This window comes from Rhinatrema bivittatum, chromosome 4, assembly GCF_901001135.1.
Source record: "Rhinatrema bivittatum chromosome 4, aRhiBiv1.1, whole genome shotgun sequence".
NCBI classification, from domain to species: domain Eukaryota; kingdom Metazoa; phylum Chordata; class Amphibia; order Gymnophiona; family Rhinatrematidae; genus Rhinatrema; species Rhinatrema bivittatum.
The window spans coordinates 341,544,876-341,564,302 of record NC_042618.1 but is presented as its reverse complement, the minus strand read 5'-3'; the positions used below and the strand labels follow the sequence as shown (position 1 = coordinate 341,564,302).

The 19,427-nt window shown below is 48.3% G+C and overlaps 1 protein-coding gene across 15 annotated transcripts in view; it reads left to right on the top strand.

Annotated features, from left to right (window-relative positions):
- Window positions 1-19,427, top strand: part of TMEM94 (transmembrane protein 94) — a 272,670-nt gene that overhangs the window by 202,791 nt on the left and 50,452 nt on the right. For all 15 annotated transcript variants that reach the window (XR_003856541.1, XM_029600531.1, XM_029600535.1 and 12 more), the window contains 4 exons: window positions 263-444; window positions 13,196-13,334; window positions 15,640-15,755; window positions 16,184-16,283. Coding sequence is in view for 14 of the 15 variants with exons in the window: in XM_029600531.1 (XP_029456391.1) it covers window positions 263-444; window positions 13,196-13,334; window positions 15,640-15,755; window positions 16,184-16,283 (537 nt within the window). In the remaining variant the exon portion in view is untranslated. The remainder of the gene's footprint in view (window positions 1-262; window positions 445-13,195; window positions 13,335-15,639; window positions 15,756-16,183; window positions 16,284-19,427) is intronic.

The following is a 19,427-nucleotide window of genomic DNA, read 5'->3' as shown; positions in this document are numbered from 1 at the left end:
TGCCAGACAGGGTACACTCTGGGCTGGTGAAATGCCTCAGAATTTCAGCTGTAAATCCTTGCTTGGGTTATTACAAAGTGTCAAAAGTGGAATTTCACATTGGTTAATTTCTGTTATTAACGGATGCCTTCTTTGCATTTTTTTTCCCCCTCTGGCATGTGTCTGTGTTGGACTGGTGATGCTGTGTCTGTGTGCTTCTGGGGGAATCTGTCTCTGGTTTCTGCCTGTGCATGTGTTTGTCTTCGTGTGTGCACATTTACAGAGGGGATCGGGGAGGTGATGGAGAAGGAGGACTGTATCCAAGCCTTGAGTGGTCAGATCTTCATGGGAATGGTTTCCTCCCAGTACCAAGCCCGCTTGGACATTGTGTGTCTCATTGATGCTCTGGTCAATGCCTGCATCCGCTTTGTTTACTTCTCAATGGAAGATGAACTTAAAAGCAAGGTGAGCCATTACCTGCTGAAGTAGCATCATGTAGTCTCTTTTCCCTCCTTTATCCTGTAAGCCAGGGCTTCCTAAACTGGGTCGGAACCCCAAATGAGGTCACACAACTTTCAGCTGGGGTCACCATTTCCTCAAAAGGCAGTACTCTTCAGGCCCCAGCAACATTAGTAGTGGAAGTCAGTATGGGACCAGTGAGCCAGCACGCAATCACAGACCTTGCAGTGGCACTGCTTTTGCACGAGTTTCTATGGGAACAGGAAGCCCTGCACAAAGAGGGGTGCGGGCACTGCAGGCTACATGAGTTTGCATTAGCCCACAGGCCTCTTGCTGATACTCATTGGTAATGCTGCTCCCGCTTGCAGATCACTCTCTGGCTTGGGACGAGCCGGGAGGAAAGGGAAAGCTTGAGTATTCATGGGTTGGTGGAGATTGCTACTGGTTCTCTCGTCTCACCTACCATTGAACCTACGCAAGAGAAAAATATTGCCCCTGCCAGCCTGCCATCTCTTCCCACCATTTGTCATCCACCTTTGGCCCAGGGCCCAAAGAAAAATGTTGCTCCTGACCCTGGATAGGGGGATGTTTGAAGGAGGGGCTCTTTTAAAAGGAGGAATGAGATACGGGGGTGGGGGGGGGGATTGAGGGTTGGATAAGGTGGAGAGGGATTAGCTATGGAGGGTGAGAAAGGAGGGAATGACAGAAGATCATCTGGAAGAGTGGTAAGAGCAAATGGTGGATGAGAAGGGATCATCTGGAGGAAATGTGAGAGGAGGTGAGGCTGGGAGGTGAGAGAAGGGATGGGGTGAGAGGGAGGGAATAACTGAGGACCAGTTGGAGATTAGAAATAGATCTTGGAGGCAAGAGAGAATCAGCTGCGTGGACTATAAAAAAAAAGAAAAAGGCTGGAGGCGGTGAGAGAGGGGATGTGCTGAGGAGAGGTGAGAAGAGCAGAGATTGTGAGAAGGGGCCACTGGAGGGGTGAGGTTAAGAGAGGGCATCGGTGCAGGAAGGGTAAGTAGGAGTGATTGTTGGAGGGAACCGCACCCCTGCTAATCTGTTTTGGTTGTCTCTTGGGGGCCATGTGAATTTTCCAGTGCTAAAATGGGGTCACATTGGCTAAAAGTTTGGGAAGCTCTGCTGTAAGTATTTCTATATCCTTTGTTTTCCATTTACTTATGTCTGTAATTCCTCCCCGAACACGCTGTGGCTGAGAGCAGTTCTGAGATTCTAGAGCAGAGATATGAAGTTTTACCTGCTCAGGGGCCAACTAACTGTTCTGTAAAGTTTTCAAGTGTTGCAACTCATTGTTAGGTCTCAAAGCACAAAACACCCCCCCCCCCCCCCCCCCCCCCCCCAGCAAGTTCTATGTATGTAAGAGCTAAAAAAAAGCATTTTCCTAGCATGTAGACAGATGGACTCTGGACCAGTGGGTTTATGCTTCCCTGCCAGCAGATGGAGACTGAGCAAGCATACATACTCCTGCAGTGACCCCAGCCTGCCAGTAATCTCTGGCTCCAGCAGATGGTGGATGTGCATCTCCCTATGGGGATTTCTTTGAGCTTTTTGAAAGAAGAAATTTGAAATTCTTAATCCAGGAAAAGAAAGCCCCGCTCTCCTGCAGTCTTCCTCCAGTTGAGAATTTCTGAAGCGATTTCTGTGGTCCCTCAGAGGTGTGCCTTGGTCCGGTAGCTGGGTTTCCCAGCGTGGACTTAGCTGCTAGTTCAGCTGAAAAGCAGCATGTGCAGGTAAGGTTTAAAAAAAAAAAAAAAGAAAGTTTCATCTGAATCAGAGACAGTTAAAGGGGTTTCAGGACTTCTCCGTTCTCAGCGCACCGTGCCAAATTTCATTCCCTCTTCCGTTGGAGTTTGGGAACTGGGCAGCCTGGCGGGTTGAGCAACACCTGGTGGGCTATGCCCCGCACTTAACCTTTTTTCTTGCATGCTGCGTGGTAGGCCGCAGTGGCCATTTTCATGTGCTTTTGTGTGTGTTCTGCTGCCCTCTATAGGCCATCTGTGTGCGTGGTGTCGGCTCTGCGAAGCATTGTGCACTTGGATTTTGGCCATCCTTTTTATGTGCACAAACTTTTTTACTTGCTTAACTTGGCGTACAGGTTGTGCGGGTGCCTTGTTGCACTTTCTTCTAGGTGCTTATTTTTTTGAGCGCATTTCATTTTTGAGTGCAAACCGTTCCAATGCACATTTACCGCAGCGATGGCGCTGGTAAGCAAGAAGCCTAAGCATCTCCCTCTTTGTGTTGCTGTCATATTAGGGCTTCTCAGCCGCCCTGGTTTCTGACCTGTGTCAGCGCTGCTCAAAAGCTCAGGGAGAGTTGTCTTCCTTGGATTTTGCTAAACCTGGCTCTTCCCATTCTGATGATAGATTGGTCATGGCCATGACTGGAGGGACGCCAGATCTTGGTTCTCCCTTAACTGGCTCCTCTGCTGGCGAGGGCGTTTCAGTGGGACCAGCTCCAGTTCCTTCTGGGCTTGGTCTGGGCCTGGCTGCTTTTTCTAAGGTGGAATTTTTTCAAGGCTTACAAGCTTTTCTTCAGGCGCAGTCTTCTGCTTTCCCGCATTTCTGTCCGATCAGACCCTCAGCCAGTGGCTCCTCCCTTGTCCAGTCCCTATGCTTAAGTGCCAGGGCTCGCCTCAGCTCTCTGCGGGTGTTCCCAACAGGAATCCAGATGGCACTGATGATGAGATTGTTCCTGATTCCCTAGAAAATGGGGAAATTCCTCCAGGGCTGGAACTGTATTGAATCATGATGCAGTTATTTCATAGAGATGAACTGCCTACCCTAATTTCCCAGACCTTGAAACAGTTGGGTGTTCCTGTTCGGATGCTGTGGCAGAGTTTAGGAAGAATCCCATTTTGGTTTCCTTGCGTAAAGCCTCTTGTTTTTCCCCGGTGATGGATGCCATCCAGGAATTGATTGATCTGGAATGGGATGCCCCAGAAACATATTTTAAAGGGGTTGGATATTGGAAAGACTGTACCCCCTGGATCTGGCTGCGAGAGAGTGTTTATGGTTTCCCAAAGTGGATGCTCTGGTATGTGCCGTGTCTAAGCAGATGACTTTCCCATAAGAGGGAGGAGCAGCCTTGAAGGATGTACATGATAGAAGGATTGAGACTATTCTTAAGGAAGCCTTTGAGGCAGTGGCGATGAGTTTACAGATTGCCTCCTGTTGTGCCCTAGTGGCGCGATCTTGTCTGCTTCTCTCTTAGAATGTTGATGCGTCTGGAGGGAATTCCAGAGGGGTTATGGAGCCTGCTACAGCCTTTTTAGCAGATGCAGGCTGTGATTTGGTCCGGACCTCAGCCAGAGGAGTAGCTTCGGTGATAGAGGCCAGGTGTCAACTATGGTTGTGGAATTGGTCAGCTGACACAACTTCCAAAGGCTCGCTCTTGTTTGGGAGTGAGTTGGAGAAACTAGCCAGTAAGTGGGGCAAGCCTCCAGTGCCTCGCTTGCCAGAGGATAAGAAACAGTTGGTATGACGGGTTGTTTCTGGGGTTCCAGGCATTTTCATCCCTACAGAGGGACGACCTTTCAGCGGACTTGGCCTTTCAGTAGGTCTCAGTCCTTTCATCCCCGGCAGTCCAAGAAAGGAGCAGGCTCGGTGGTGGACCTTCCCGAGCTTCCCAATGAAAGTTTTCCGACCCACCTTCTGGAACAGGAAATAGGGGGACGTCGCTCTCTCTTTTATCGGAAGTGGGTCAAGATCACGTCGGACCAGTGGGTCCTGGCGGTGATAGGCAAAGAGTATGCACTGGAATTTCGCAGTATTCCTTTGGACGTGTTCATGTTTTCCCCTTGCCACTCCCTCAGAAGAAGCAGGCAGTGGAGTTCTTGCTTCAAAGTCTCCTCAGACTGAGGGCTGTGATTCCGGTGCTCACATCTCAAGAAAGTATGGGTCAATATTCCATTGTTGCGAATCTGCCCTCCTGGGCAGCTTCTCCACCTTTTTCCCCTGCCTTCTTTAGCAGCCCGGAGGCTGCTGATGTTTTTCAGCATGGTTGGAACCATGCCAAGACTGCATACGCGGCAGGAGCCGCGCTACCGCTCCTCTAGCGGCCCGGAGGCTGCCGGCGTTCCCACGCGGCCGGAGCCGCACCGCTCCCTCCTGGCGGCAGGAGCCGCACTATTATTTTTAGCACGGCTCGGAGGCTGTCCATCTTCCCAGCGCGGCTGGGGCCGTGCTGCTATCTTTTAAGCGGCAGGAGGCCGCCAACACCATTTCCATGCGGCCTGGTGGCCACCGGTCCTACCTTTTCCCCTCCATGGGGAGGGGCCTAATTCGCGGGCTCTCCTGCGGTCCGGAGCCACCCTCAGCTGATCCTTTGTGGCAGGGAAGCCGACTGCCACATCGGGGTCTGGCTCCTGCTCCTGCAGCTCAGCATCGCAGCAGGGCCGCTGTCCGTGGTCCTGCCCCCTCTCCTAGGGGGCGAAGCCGTGCCCCTTCTCCCTTCTTAAAGGGACAGCGAGGAGGAGGTCCATCAATGATGTCATCAGGGAGTCGCCTTCTCTTCAGCATAAAAAGCTTCAGTCTTCACTTCAACCTTGCCTTCGCAAGGAGCTAGTCCTCCTTAGGACTTTCATCTTCCAGCTTCTCAAGGCTTTCGTTCCATGTGGGATCCCTTGTCTTCGTCTAGATGTTCTTCGTTCCTTGGTCTCTTGTCTCGTCAAGCTTCTGTGTTCCAGATGTCTTCAAGTATCCTGACCTTCATCTCCTGATGTCTTCACATCCTGATCTTTACCGCCAGATGTCTTCACGTATCCTGACCTTCATCTCCTGATGTCTTCATATCCTGATCTTCACCGCCAAATGTCTTCACGTAACTTAATCGTCTTCTTCAGAGGTCTCTTCGGATCCAGCCTTCATGTATTTGACCTTCATTTCCTCCGCAGCGCAACCTCCTGAAGCTTCCGGCTTTTAATCCTCCTTGCACTGAGTTCCGTCCCCGTGTTCTTTCACCGAGTCCTGCCTCGGTGTTCCTGGCTCTGAGTCTCATCTCCGAGCTTCCTCCCTTCTTCATCCTGCCGGTCCTTCAGAGTTTATTGCACCTGCCCCAGTATCGAATGAACTCTATCCTAAAACTTGTACCGTTGGTGTGGTCCGCGCCTGGCCTTGATTGGCTGTGGAGAGCACCCCTCGGAGCAGGCCTCTTTGGAGTCTTCATTCAGAATCTTCTGTCTGTATTTGGAAACATCAGCGTGGTCCGCGACCAGCCAGGCTTGGCTGTGTAGGGCATGTAGGGTGGCCTCCTAGACAGTATTGTGGACACTGTGACTCTTTCGGAGTCCTCCTATTTTCTACCAACTCAGTCTTCTCAGATCTTCTCTTCAACCTTCTGGAGTTCCGCCTCAGACCACCTTCTTCAACCTATCTGAGTCCTGCCTCAGACCACCTTCTCCAGCCAACCTGAGTCTCATCTCACCTTCCTCAACAAACCAGAGTCTCGTCTCATCTTCTGTCACCAATCTGAGTTTCGTCTACCTTCAATCAAGTACCCGTGAAGCCCTCACGTTTCCAGTCTTCGTCTTGATGTCTTCATCCTTCGACCACCATTCACCTGTCGCAGTTGCTGCTCCATGCGGTAGGTCCGAAAGTGCTAGGAGTAGTCGGAGGACCACTCATGAGACCAATATTGCGTTGTTTGGGTCTCTTCTGCTGCGTACAGGTGCGGCGGTGGTCAAGGTCCATTTCATCAGCCTACACTCGGACGCCTCTCACCTGCTGCGGCTCTTGCTGGAGCTCCTCTACAGCTGCGTCGTCGCCCAAGGACACACGGTCCGCTATCCATGGTCCCACAACATCCATTTATTTTGGAGGGCTCTTTTTGTCCAATCTTGGATCTCAAGAGGGTCAACCATCACTTGAAGATGGCACATTTTCGAATGGAAACTTTATGCTTTGTAATAATGGCAGTGCAGTCGGGGGAATGTCTGACCTCCTTGGATCTGTCAGAGGCTTACCTTAATATTCCCATCTGATTGGAACATAAACGCTTTCTATGCTTTGCGGTGTTGGGACGCCATTATCAGTTTCAGGCACTGCTGTTTGGTCTAGCCACCACTGTCAGAACATTTTCCAAGATTATGGTGGTGGTAGCTGCGGCCTTGTGAAAAGAAGGAATCCTGGTGCACCCATATTTGGTTGACTGGCTGATTTAAGCCAAGTCTCAAGAAAAGAGCTGCCTGGTGACACACAAGGTGATCTCCTTATTGCAGGAGCTTGGTTGGGTTCTGAACCTGACCAAGAGCAATCTTCAACTATCTCAGTTGTTGGAGTATCTGGGGGTCTGGTTCAGCATGGGACAGGACAGAGTTTTCCTACCAGAAGTTCGGATCCAGAGATTGATGTCTGAAGTGCATCAGTTGATGAACACCATACGCCTCTTCAGTGCCCTCTGCTATCTCATTGGAACCCGCAGTCTCAGGATTATGGTTCCGCTTCACTTTCTGAAGGAAATCTGCTCTCGCTTCCAGTGGTGGTTGCAGGAGGATTATCTGAGAAAGAGAGTTCCCTTGTCCTCTCTGGCCTGGTTGGAACTCACAACAGATGCAAGTCTCAACGGTTGGGGGGCTCACTGTCTGGAGTTAACGGCCCAGGGGCACTGGAATGTTGAAGAGTCTCGCTAGAACATTAGTCGCCTGACGGCTTGGGCGGTACAGCTGGCATGCTTGCAGTTGAGCCACAGGCTGCGGAATCAAGCAGTTTGCGTGATGTTGGATAACGCGATGATGGTGGCCTATAACGATCACCAGGGAGGAACCAAGAGCCAGCAAGTGTCGCAGGAAATAGACCAGCTGATGGAATGGGCGGAAGGTCATCTGCAGATGATCTTGTCCTCTCACACTGCAGGAAAAGCTTTCTCAGTAGGGAGAGTGTGGACCCAGGAGAGTGGGTGTTGTCAGCCGAGGAATTTCAGCTGATTGTGGATCGCTGGGGCCTTCCGTTCCTAGACCTGCCAGCAACTTCTTGAAATGTGAAGGTTCCTCGCTTCTACAGTCACAGGAGAGATCCATGGTCCCTGGGAATAGACGCTATCATACAGGTCTGGCTAGAAGACAGATTGCTTTATGCGTTTCCTCTCTGGCCCTTGCTGGGCAGGATAATTTTCAAGTTCGAAGCCCACAGGGGGCTAGTACTCCTGGTGGCGCTGGACTGGCCCAGGCATCCATGGTATGCGGATTTGTGACGACTCCTAGTGGATGCCCCTCTTCGTCTTCTGCTACACATGGATCTGCTTCAGCAGGGACCAGTTCTATTCTGTCTTACGGTTTGGCCCTTGAGAGGTCTTGCCTGATAAAGCATGGTTATTCCTCTGCGGTGATTGCCACTTTACTCCATGCTTGCAAGTTCTCTACTTCCTTGGCTTATGTGAGAGTTTGGAGAGTTTTTGAGGCCTGGTGTGAGAAGTGGGGTGTTCTTCCTCGTTCAGTTAAGATCCCTCTCATTCTGGATTTTTTGCAGGATGGGTTAAATAAAGACTTGGCCCTTAACTCCTTGAAGGTGCAGGTTATTTATTTATTTAAAAACTTTTCTATACCGTTGCTAAGTCATGTACCATCGCAATGGTTTACAAATATGCACAAAAAAGATATATATAGGTAGTTTATCGTACATTCTAACAAGTGCCAATTAAGTACGGTTACAATATCATTAATAAAAACAATGTTTAGGTAGTGATGGTTTAGTCCAGGTGTGTTATTGAGTTACTTTTTATATTGGTCTACTTCATAACTGTATTGTCAAGTATTTTTAATATTGCAATGTCATTTATTCTTAGCTGCGCTTTTTTGTATTTTCATTCTCTCTCTTCCTCTCTACCCCACCGTTTCTTTTGGAAAGGCTTGCTTATAGAGCCATGTCTTTAAGGTTTTCTTAAAGGATTTGATATCACTCTGTAATCTGAGTTCAGTGGGCATCTCATCCTGATGTGGCCCATTTTTGAAGGGAGTGATGCACCTTAGGCCTCCCTTGAGGTTATCAGTTCCATTGTGGAGTCTTAATTTGGTGCTGGACTTTATGGTGGGCCCTAAGTTCCGACCACTGCGTAGCCTTTCCTTATGGTTGTTGACTTTGAAGACTGTGTTCCTGGTTGCTATGTGTTCAGCCCTTCTGATTTCTGAGTTGCAGGCCTTGTCTTGCTGGGAGACGTTCCTTCTGGTGACTCCAGGGGCATTACAGCTGCGTACTGTTTCATCCTTCTTGCACAAGGTAATCTTGGACTTTCATTTGAATCAGTCCATCTCCTTGCCATCCCTGGATAAGGTCAGGGATGTGGAGGAATTTCGCCTTTTATGCTCCTTGGATGTTAAGGGTCTTTTCGTACAGTATCTGGAGGTCTTTGAGTCTTTTCAAAGAACAGATTGCCTGTTTGTTTTCCATGGTGGGCGTAAGCAGGGAGCTCCAGCTTCGCGGGCTACCATAGCTCGTTGGATTAAGGAGGTGGTCATGGCTGCATATGTGGATGCTGGAAAGCCGTTACCTACTCAAGTTAGGGTTCGTTCCACTATGGGTTCATTCCACTATGGCTCAGGCAATGTCATGGGCGGAGGTTAGTCTGTTGTCTCCTGTCGATGTCTGCCGAGCTACGATGTGGTTCTCCTTACACATTTTTTCCAGGTTTTATCGTCTTGATGTGCAGGCCTGGGAGGATTCAACCTTTGCATGTGCGATGTTGACTGAACTGCAGGCAGCCGCCCACCCTGTTGGGGAGTAGCTTTGGTATATCCCACTGGTCCTAAGTCCATTTGTCTACACGCTAGAAAATGGAGAAATTACTTTCCAGATAATTTTGTTTTCCTTAGTGTAGACAGATGAACTCAACTTCCCGCTCTCGGCTGCCGCATTATGGTGTCAATATTCCTCCTGTGGGGCTCTGGGTCCCAAGGAATTACTGGTAAGTGTTCATCCAGTCCCTAGCTTGGGGTACCTAGAATCTTACATGAGTTCAGTGTTTATGGTTGGTTGAGTACAGTTCTGGTTATCTGTTTTTAATCAAGTTTTTTGCTAGTCTGTTCACAGTTGTTTTGAAGAGAATACTGGCAGGCTGGGGTCACTGCAGGGTTATATATACTGTGACGTCAGCTTGCTCCATCTCCATCTGATATCAGGGGAGCATAAACCCACTGGTCCTGAGTCCACCTGTCTACACTAAGGAAAACAAAATTATCAGGTAAGTAATTTCTCCAATTCCCTGTACTCCAATTCCCAGACTCCTGGGTTTTGCCTCTCTTCCAGTAGTTGGAGACAGAGAAAGTTTTGCTGACACTGCTATATAACCTGGTGTGCCACCTGCAATCCCTCAGTATTTCTCTTTCTGCAGTAGATAGTAGAGGTGCAAAACCTGCAGTCTGAAAATTAGTTTAAAAAAAAAAAAAGAGAAAATAATGAGGTTAGAGAGGGTTCCTCCCAGAAGGTTGGCAGGTCCTGGTAGGGCCATCGCTTTTGTTCTTGAGGTGGACGAGCAGGGTGTTGGGAACCAATTTTGGCTCTGTCCTTTTCGCTGCCAATGGTGGATAACTGGTGGAGCCAGTTCCTCACCCCCAGAAGGACGTCCAGAGCCTGCTGTCCAACTTCAAAGACATGTTCATAATTTTAAAGTTTAAAAAAAGGGGGGATCTCTTTTTATTGTGTTCTTCGGCATCCTTGGTGCGGCTGTCGGGGCGCGCACACCTGTCCTGAGCCAGTCTTTGTTCTCGCCGCCTCTCTGGGGGAGAGAGCAGCTTGGGAGCACTTGTATAGGAGTCGGGGAGGCATTGTGACGCTGTGGGGATTGCGAGTGATGCTGGTGTGGCTGTGGGCTCCTTCCTGATTCTCGCAGGAACGGTGGCCATTTTGGCATCTTTTCAACTGCATCTGAGGCTGCAGGGAGAGAAAGGGATATCTCTCCACTGCTGTCCCCGGCTGATCAGAACCCCACGGAGAACCAGGGGGCCCGGGAACCTATGCCTAAGGAGGATGAAGACCTCCTGGGAGAGGATTCTCAGGATCCAACAGGTTTTTCTCCTGACTTTGTTCTGCTGCTCCATAAGGTGTATCTCACCAGGCAGGAGGGCCCACAGGGTCTGCATTCTAACGAGGCCCAAGATTGCACGGGCCAGTGTGGCGACCAGGGTTCGGCAAGTCCTGATCAGGTTATGCATTCTGATGCTGCGGACAAGGCCTCAGGGGAGTCGGAAGATAGGTTCGCAGAAGACTTAGATGTGCTCGTGAAGCATCTGGGAGAGAATAAAGGGCATAAGTTCCTGGAAGATAAGCCAAAGGGAAGAAAAGTTTCATAAGAACATAAATTGCCATGCTGGGTCAGACCAAGGGTCCAACAAGCCCAGCATCCTGTTTCCAACAGAGGCCAAACCAGGCCACAAGAACCTGGCAATTACCCAAACACTAAGAAGATCCCATGCTACTGATGCAATTAATAGCAGTGGCTATTCCCTAAGTAAACTTGATTAATAGCCGTTAATGGACTTCTCCGCCAAGAACTTATCCAAACCTTTTTTGAACCCAGCTACACTAACTGCACTAACCACATCCTCTGGCAACAAATTCCAGAGCTTTATTGTGCGTCAAGTGAAAAATAATTTTCTCCGATTAGTCTTAAATGTGCTACTTGCTAACTTCATGGAATGCCCCCAGTCCTTCTATTATTTGAAAGTGTAAATCACTGATTCACATCTACTCATTCAAGATCTCTCATGATCTTAAAGACCTCTATCTTATCCCCCCCTCAGCCGTCTTTTTTCCAAGCTGAACAGCCCTAACTTCTTCAGCCTTTCCTCATAGGGGAGCTGTTCCATCCCCTTTATCATTTTGGTTGCTCTTCTCTGTACCTTCTCCATCACAACTATATCTTTTTTGAGATGCGGCGACCAGAATTGTACACACTATTCAAGGTGCAGTTTCATCATGGAGCGTTACAGAGGCATTATGGCATTTTCCATTTTATTAACCATTCCCTTCCTAATAATTTCAAGCAGACTCTCCAATTCTCCCCACATCAACTGGGTGGGACTCTGAACTGATCTGAGCCATTACAGGAACAAAAATTAAGCTCTGGAATTTGTTGCCAGAGGATGTGGTTAGTGCAGTTAGTGTACCTGAGTTTAAAAAAGGTTTGGTTGAGGGGGCGCTGTTCCGCGGCTGATGGGACAGGACGTGTGAGTGCAGAACTCCGTCCCCTACGCACTGAAAACACCATCTAAACACTTGATTTCCCCGACTTTTCGTTCCGGTTCGCGCTGCAGCAGCTGCTCACGTCGTGCCTGCGTTCATGACGGCGAAAAAAACCCCAGCGGAGCTTAAACAATTTTCCTACGGGAAATTGAGCGCTGATGAGGGGCCTACGAGCACGGACCAGACCCACCTCGATTTTGACGCTGCCGAGCCCTCCCCCAGCAAACCCAGCTTACCGTGGGAGAAGCAGTCACAAAGGAGATGAGAGGGTGGTTTCTGGAGCTTCGTGCCGACATGAGGCAGCATAAACAAGACCTTATGTCCTCCATTGCTGATATTAGGGAGGACTTAGCTGCCTTAGGTCACCGCGTGGATGACGTGGAAGTGAGGGTGGATGGTCATGGGGAGACCATGAACAAAATGGCGGCTCAACAGCAGCAGTTTACTAAAGATCTCTCTGACCTCTCTGAAAAATTGGAGGACCTGGAAAATAGAAATAGGAGATGTAATCTCCGAATCAGAGGTGTGCCAGACAGTCCGGAGTATGTGGATGCCTATAACATTGCCCAGCAAATCTGTATTTTCATCTTGCAAATGGAGTCCACGGACCAGGATACTCAGTGGAGGCCCCTGCAATCCGGCTGGAACAAGCTCATTGGGCCTTGGGACAGCGAAGAGAGCAGAGATCACGGGACATTATCATCTGTTTTCTCAGTTTTCTGCAGAAATCACAGGTCTATGAAGCGGCCAGAAAGCAGCGTGACATTATGTGGAAATCTCACTCCCTCACAATCTTTCAAGACCTGGCGCCAGTGACTCTTAAATGTCGATATGACCTGCGCGAAGCCACAACAGCTCTGCCATCGGGAGGGATAAGGGCAGGATGGAAGTGGTCCAGTGAAAGGCAACAAAAATGGTATGGAGTCTTATGAAAAGAGAAGCTTTATGAAAAGAGATTGGAGGAACTAAATACATATACCCTGGAAGAGGGAGATATGCTAGATTTTCAAATATCTTAAAGGAATTAATGATACACAAAATAAACCTTTTCTTATGGAAAGAAAGTTGTAAAACTAGGGATCATGATATGAAATTCCAAGGGGGAAGACTCGGGAACAATGTGAGGAAATATTTCTTAATAGAAGAGATGGTGGAGACAAGAACAGTAATCAAATTCAGAAGGGCATGGGACAATTACAGAGGATCCCTAATGGCTAAGGAATGGAAATGAAGAAATGGGGTAACCTCCGTCACACCTAAAGTTCATATTTCTGCACTGGGTTAACTTACATGGATCAGCAGTTACTACCATTAATAGAAGGCACATGGGAGTTATCTGCATGGAATGGCAGTTAATACTCTAAGCAATTTGCTGGGCAGACTGGATTGACCATGTTGTTTTTTATCTGCCATCATTAACTAAGTTACTGAACCAAACCCAAAGTGCACTTTGTTCTGATCCCACAGTATGATCACGCAAATCATTATTCACCTTGAGAATCTTTGCAACAAAACCTGCTTCCATTTCTGGATGCCCTCTGAGAAATCTTGAACTTCTTTTCCAACAGGTTTTTGCAGAGAAGATGGGCCTGGAGACTGGCTGGAACTGTCACATCTCTTTAACCCCTAATGGAAACGGGCCAGGATCTGAGATCCCGCCTTCAAGCCCCAGCCATGCAGGATCTCTGCACGATGATCTACAACAGGGTGAGAGAAGGGGCTTGGCTGGGGGATGGGGAGTGAAAAATGTGAGGGAAGCAGGCTTGTGGCCTTTTTGATGTTGGGGTTTGTTTGTAGGATTAAGTAGTGGAATTACCATGTTAGTCCATTGAATATATGGAAGTATCAGCAAAAACAAAATTAAGTGATTCCTTTTTATTGGATTAACCAAATACATTTTGAGGGAAATTTTCAATGGTATTCATGTGGGTTAAGATCTGCATTAATTGGCTGTTTGAAATTTACCCTCCCTCAATCAGGCCGATACAGAAAGAAACGCTCTCCCGGCGTGCGCACAGGCCAGTGTCCTGGGCGCGCGATCCAGTAAATAAAAATATGCTAATTAGGGCCCGCGGTAAAAGGAGGCGCTAGGGACACCAGCGCGTCCCTAGTGCTTCCTTTTTGACAGGAGCGGCGGCTGTCAGCGGGTTTGACAGCTGACGTTCAATTTTGCCAGCATCTGTTCTCGAGCCCACTGACAACCACGGGTTCGGAAACCGAACGCGGGCAAAATTGAGCATCCGGTTTTCAAACTGCGGGTTGATTTTAAATTTTTTTTTTTTTTAATTTTAAATTATTTTTTACTTTTAGGACCTCCGACTTAATATCACCATGATATCGCTAGCGTGTCAAACGCGCGTCCAAACGCAGGTATCAGCCTGACAGTGGGTAAAAGAGCATGCATTTTACCCAGGATGCATTTAGTTTTAATCACTTTTAAGAGAAGGCGTTCCCAGGGGCGTTTAGTTCACAGGAGGAAAATAACATACGGAGATTACATTGTCAAATCTACGTGCAATCTTTTTCATGCAAAAAAGTAACAGCACAGAAAGCAGGTGCAAATGTCCCTGGGTGCAAAAATGTGAAAGTACACATGTAATTTGGCTTTGAAAATCGGTGCAAAGTCTGTGTTTTAAAAGTGCCAAGGGCACACAGTTTGACCATTGCTTTCTTCTTCACTGGTTTTTGGGAGTTATAATTCCCTTCATCAGGGCAAAGCAAAATAAACAAGTCAAGGACCCACAGTACCTGAATGTAATTTGCTTTGAAGTGCTGAAAAGCAGAATATAAATAAAATTAAATAAGGCAGCTGCTCATTTTGCTTTGACTTGTTGAAGCTAGTCAAAAAATGTATTAAAGTAGTCCAGTGAAAGGGTATCACCTTATGTTATTTTTGCTGACTATTATTTTTGTTCTTTACAAGATAAATAAAAGGGGTCTCTGGTGTTGCTTCTTTGTGATTTCACAATTAAAGGAAGTGGCATGGCTGATGGGGGATAATCACACTAAATTATACAGTACTACAGGGGAAAAACACAAGTGGTGATAATTAAGTAAAAAATAATCAACATTTGCATTCTCTGTATGAGATAAGCATAACAAAAAACATTCAAAGATGCATATTTGTGCAATGCACCATTGTTGGTCAGTTGTAGATGTTTGGATTAAAAGGGAGGGATCCAGTTATACTCTTGGCAGTCTCAGTAGAAAGGCCAAGATTACACAGGCATGGAGACTTGAGTAACTGTCTCACCACTCGGGCAGGGAGGGTTTAGGCATGTTGACAGGTAGGGCTTTACTTCGGGGGGGGGGGGAGAATCACAAATTAGTGTAATTGCAAGGGAAGGGGCTACCATAGTAGCAAAGGGCCTGCAGCAAAAGTTCCCATCCCTTGGCCAAATAAGCAGTGCCGGGAGGAGGCGGGGTGCAACATCATCAGGCTGTCACCTCCTTTCCAAATGCAGCTATGGGGCAGTCAAAAAAAACATACAATGCTGCAGCCATCCTCTGTGCCCCACATAGAGTTGAAGAACTGTTCCTTCCAAGCTGCATGCCATTGAGGGGGGTAAGTGGGGGTACTGCCTGCACTACCTTCCTATGCCCCTCCCACATTGATCATGAAATCTTCAGGGGTACTGTTTCAGATCATGAGATCTTTAGGGTGGGGGGGGGGGGGGAGCAACCCTTCCCCACCCTACCTCGGCTTACATGTGGCACAAAATGTTAAGCGGGTCCCCATGTCCTCCTATGGTCAACCCTGTTAACAGACCTGTGTGGGGGAAGCTTACACTGCCACTGCTCATGCTGTACCAGTTCTGTGAACTTTTATTTTCAGCACTATGAATCTGACATTTTTCCACAAGCACTAAATTTACCAGGAGAAAAAAAGTAAATAAACTGTTGCATAAATCCAAATTATTATTTAAAACAAGCAGGTCCCAGCTAGTAGATACAGGTAGCCCGGAAATGTAAATGTGAATGGTTTAAATGGGTGCTGTGTTTTTCCTTTCAGTGTGTCGGGAGGATGCAGAGGGCATACTACTTATGGAAGAAGAAGCACACTCGGATCTCATCAGCTTCCAGCCAACAGACAGTGATATCCCCAGCTTCCTGGAGGACTGCAATAGGGTGGGGCCCTTCTGCACAATATGCTGTAGTGACCACAATGTTTTGTGGTGAAGTTCTTCTGAATAGTGTGCACCAAAATATAGGAAGCCTTGGGGGCTTAAAGGCACTCTGCACAACACACTTCACTTGGGGTAGCACTGGTTTGCAGAATATCCCCAGTTCCACAGGACTCCATCCACCTTAGTCTTCCCGGAGTGATTGCTGGTAATTTATGATTGATTGATTGATTGTATACAGATTCTTAATTTAAATCAAACTACCTCCTCTCCCCATCTCCCCCCCCCCCCCCCCCACTATATTGCAGAGCATTGAGTAGAATATGCACATAGGTAGGTCAGTAAACAAGAAAAGCTTTTAGTCCATTTTCATTCTTTGGGGTCTGGCTTGTACATAAGATTTATTCCCCCCTTGTTTTTCTGACCTCTCAGGCCAAGCTCCCGCGCGGGATTCACCAAGTCAGACCTCACCTACAGAACATTGATAATGTGCCTTTGCTGGTTCCCCTCTTCACTGACTGCACTCCAGAAAGTAAGTTAAACCTGGGTCTAGGCACCTCCTCGCTCCTGCCCACTTTCAGGGCTTTTACTGGCCATTTGCATGCCTCAGCTCCTTAAAGAGTGATGTCCAGTCACATCAAGAAAAATGTTCTCATCACTGGGAAATTAAAAGTTCTTAGTTGAGGCTGGCTGCCATATGGTAATTCTCCCAGGACAAGTAGGATGGTAATCCTCACGTATGGGTGACACAATCAGGCGGAGCCCTATTACGGAACACTTTTGTCAAAGTTTCTAGAAACTTTGACTGGCACACTGTGCATGCCCAGCATGCCATGATCCATGTGTCCACAGGGGTCTCCCTTCAGTCTCTTTTTTTTCCACACTGTAGTTTGCCTCATGTTTAGGAGCTTTGTGAGATTTTTCTCACAACTTTTCTTCACGGAAACGCTTGAAGTTTTACTTCACAAATAATTTCCCTACACGGGTCTCCCTTCGCGTACATTTCATAGACGCTCGGTGAGTACTATGCCCTGTTTGCCGGTCGGTTCCTGTCACCTCACTATCGGTTCTCCTGGGTTACCAACCGAATTGCAGCCCTCTTTCTCCCTATGTCTATCACCCTCGGTCCACCCACGATGCCCGCGAGTGTCCTTGCTGCAATCTCCCATCGGGGCTAGAGGGATTGGGATGTCCACAGTTCCCGTTGCAGTCCCCGTCGATGCCCCCGTTCATGCCTCCGTCGTGGCCATCGATGCCCCGTCAATGCCTCCATCGAGGCCATTGATGCCTTCTTTGATGCCGTCAATACTTTCGAAGCTGCCATCGACACCTCCATCGATGCCCTTGACTAAAGAAAATGCTCTATACTTCGGGTTCTCAGGAGCAGTAGAGGCACGGTGACCGTCCGTCACCAATGCCACCCAGGACAGCGAGGGCATCTTCCTCGGTGCTGGAGAATGACTGGGCCGAGCACTGAGGGAAACATCGTTACTGCCATGGTAACCGTCCGTCGCTGATGCCATTCTGGACATCTGTGGCAATTTCCTCGGTGCTGGAGAATGACCGGGCCGAACACCGAGGGAAACATCGTCGCCGGTACTGACGTGGTTCCGTGTTCGGTGCCGGCACTGATACTGCATCGGCATCAATGTCCATTGAGCCAGTTGCGAAGCGGACCCGGGTACAAGAGTCTCCATGCTCCTCTGCACCTGAGGCACCGAGGTGTTCCCCACCGACACCGGTGCAGGGTACTGAGCTACCACAGATTCATGTGGAAGTGCCAGTAACGCCTAGCCTGTCTCCCCCTGTAGCTGCGCTACCTATACCAGCTTCCAGGGAGGAGCTGGACGTCCTCATCCATCAGGCTGTCCTCGATGCCTTCCAGAATCTACTAACACCGGAGCCATCGATATTCGCACCGTTGTGGCATTGCCTCGTTGTGGCACCTACCAACAACAGCCTTAAGTCATCGAGCCTCCACAGACCCCTATACCTATCCCAAGATCCTCGAACGGCGATGGGCACTCTAATCCCGCTTCGGCACCAATCCCATCGAGACCTAAGTAAAGGACGTGTCTGAAACCATCCCTTTCGACCTGGTCACTAAAAAGGACCAGACGTCTTCGGGAGGTTCTAGGTGGTAACTTCTTCCAAGAACTATATTGGTGTCACATATTGCTATTTACCAGCTATATTTGACACAACTCCAAGGGAACCTCTCTGCCATCCACATGAAATTCGAGCAACATGTGATTGCTTTGAAACGTCCTCCCATTGCCAGCAACAGGACTCAGTGCTAGATGGTGAACCTGGCTTACAGCCCCTGATTTACGGCCTGAAGTCCAAGATAAACTAGCTGAGCTGCCATGCACTGCAGATAATCTCTTCATGCACAAGGTCCAGTAGACAGTGGCTCAATTGCAAGTCCACCGCGAGACCCTGCGAAAGCTGTCTATGTTTCTTGCACAGCAAAGAGGGATGCTAGAAGGTCCTTTACCGCTCCCGCATGAGACCAACTGATATCTGGATCACACCAGCTCTGCCAGTCGGGCAGGCTCCTGGATTTTTCAGTCTTGCCAGAGAACAGAATGGTCCATCCCACTGAGGACCAGGGCTCGGGATACCATTCCCTGGATGCAACAAGGCAGAGGATTTTAATCCCGCTATTTCCTACTTTCAAAGAAAACAGGCAATCTCCACCCATCCTGGACCTCAGAAGTCTCAACAAATTTCTTCAGAAAGAAAAGTTCAAAATGGTTTCTCTCGGCACCATGCTTCCCTTACTACAACAAGGGGGTTGCCTCTATTCTCTGGACTTTTTATACGCTTCATAGTGAGTCGTCAACATTTTCAATACCAAGTTCTGCCATTCGAACTACCTTCGACAACTTGTGTATTTCACCAAATGCCTAGCAGTGACTGCCGCTCATCTCCATCTAACGCATTCATGCGTTTCTTTACCTGGACGACTGCCTAATAAGGAGTCAATCCAAACAAGGAGCTCTAAATTCTCTAAGACTCACTATAAATCTACTACATTTGGCTGGAAATCTGATCAACTACCATAAATCCCATATGGAGCAGATCTGGGCACTACAGTCACAACGGCCTTCCTGCCCAACAACTGCGCAGACATCCTATCAAATTGTCCACATTTCTGCGCGCATGCAACATAGCCTCAGCCCATCAATTCTTCCATTGCTGGGCCACATGGTTTCCACGATCCACATCACTCCTATGGCCAGACTAGCCATGAGAAAAACTCAGTGGATTTTAAAAATTTCAGTGGCTCTAAGCCATTCAACCGCTTTCAACCCAGATCCATATCACCGATCCAGTAACCAAATCCTCAGATGATCTTGGCCACGGTCGCATCCAACTTGGGTTTGAGAGCTTGTATCAATACCCTCCAAACCCAAAATGTGTCGACTCCACTCCATGAAAAGTCTCAGATCAACTTAAGAACATAAGAAAATGCCATACTGGGTCAGACCAAGGGTCCATCAAGCCCAGCATCCTGCTTCCAACAGTGGCCAATCCAGGCCATAAAGAACCTGGCAAGTAGCCAAAAACTAAGTCTATTCCATGTTACCATTGCTAATGGCAGTGGCTATTCTCTAAGTGAACTTAATAGCAGGTAATGGGCTTGTCCTCCAAGAACTTATCCAATCCTTTT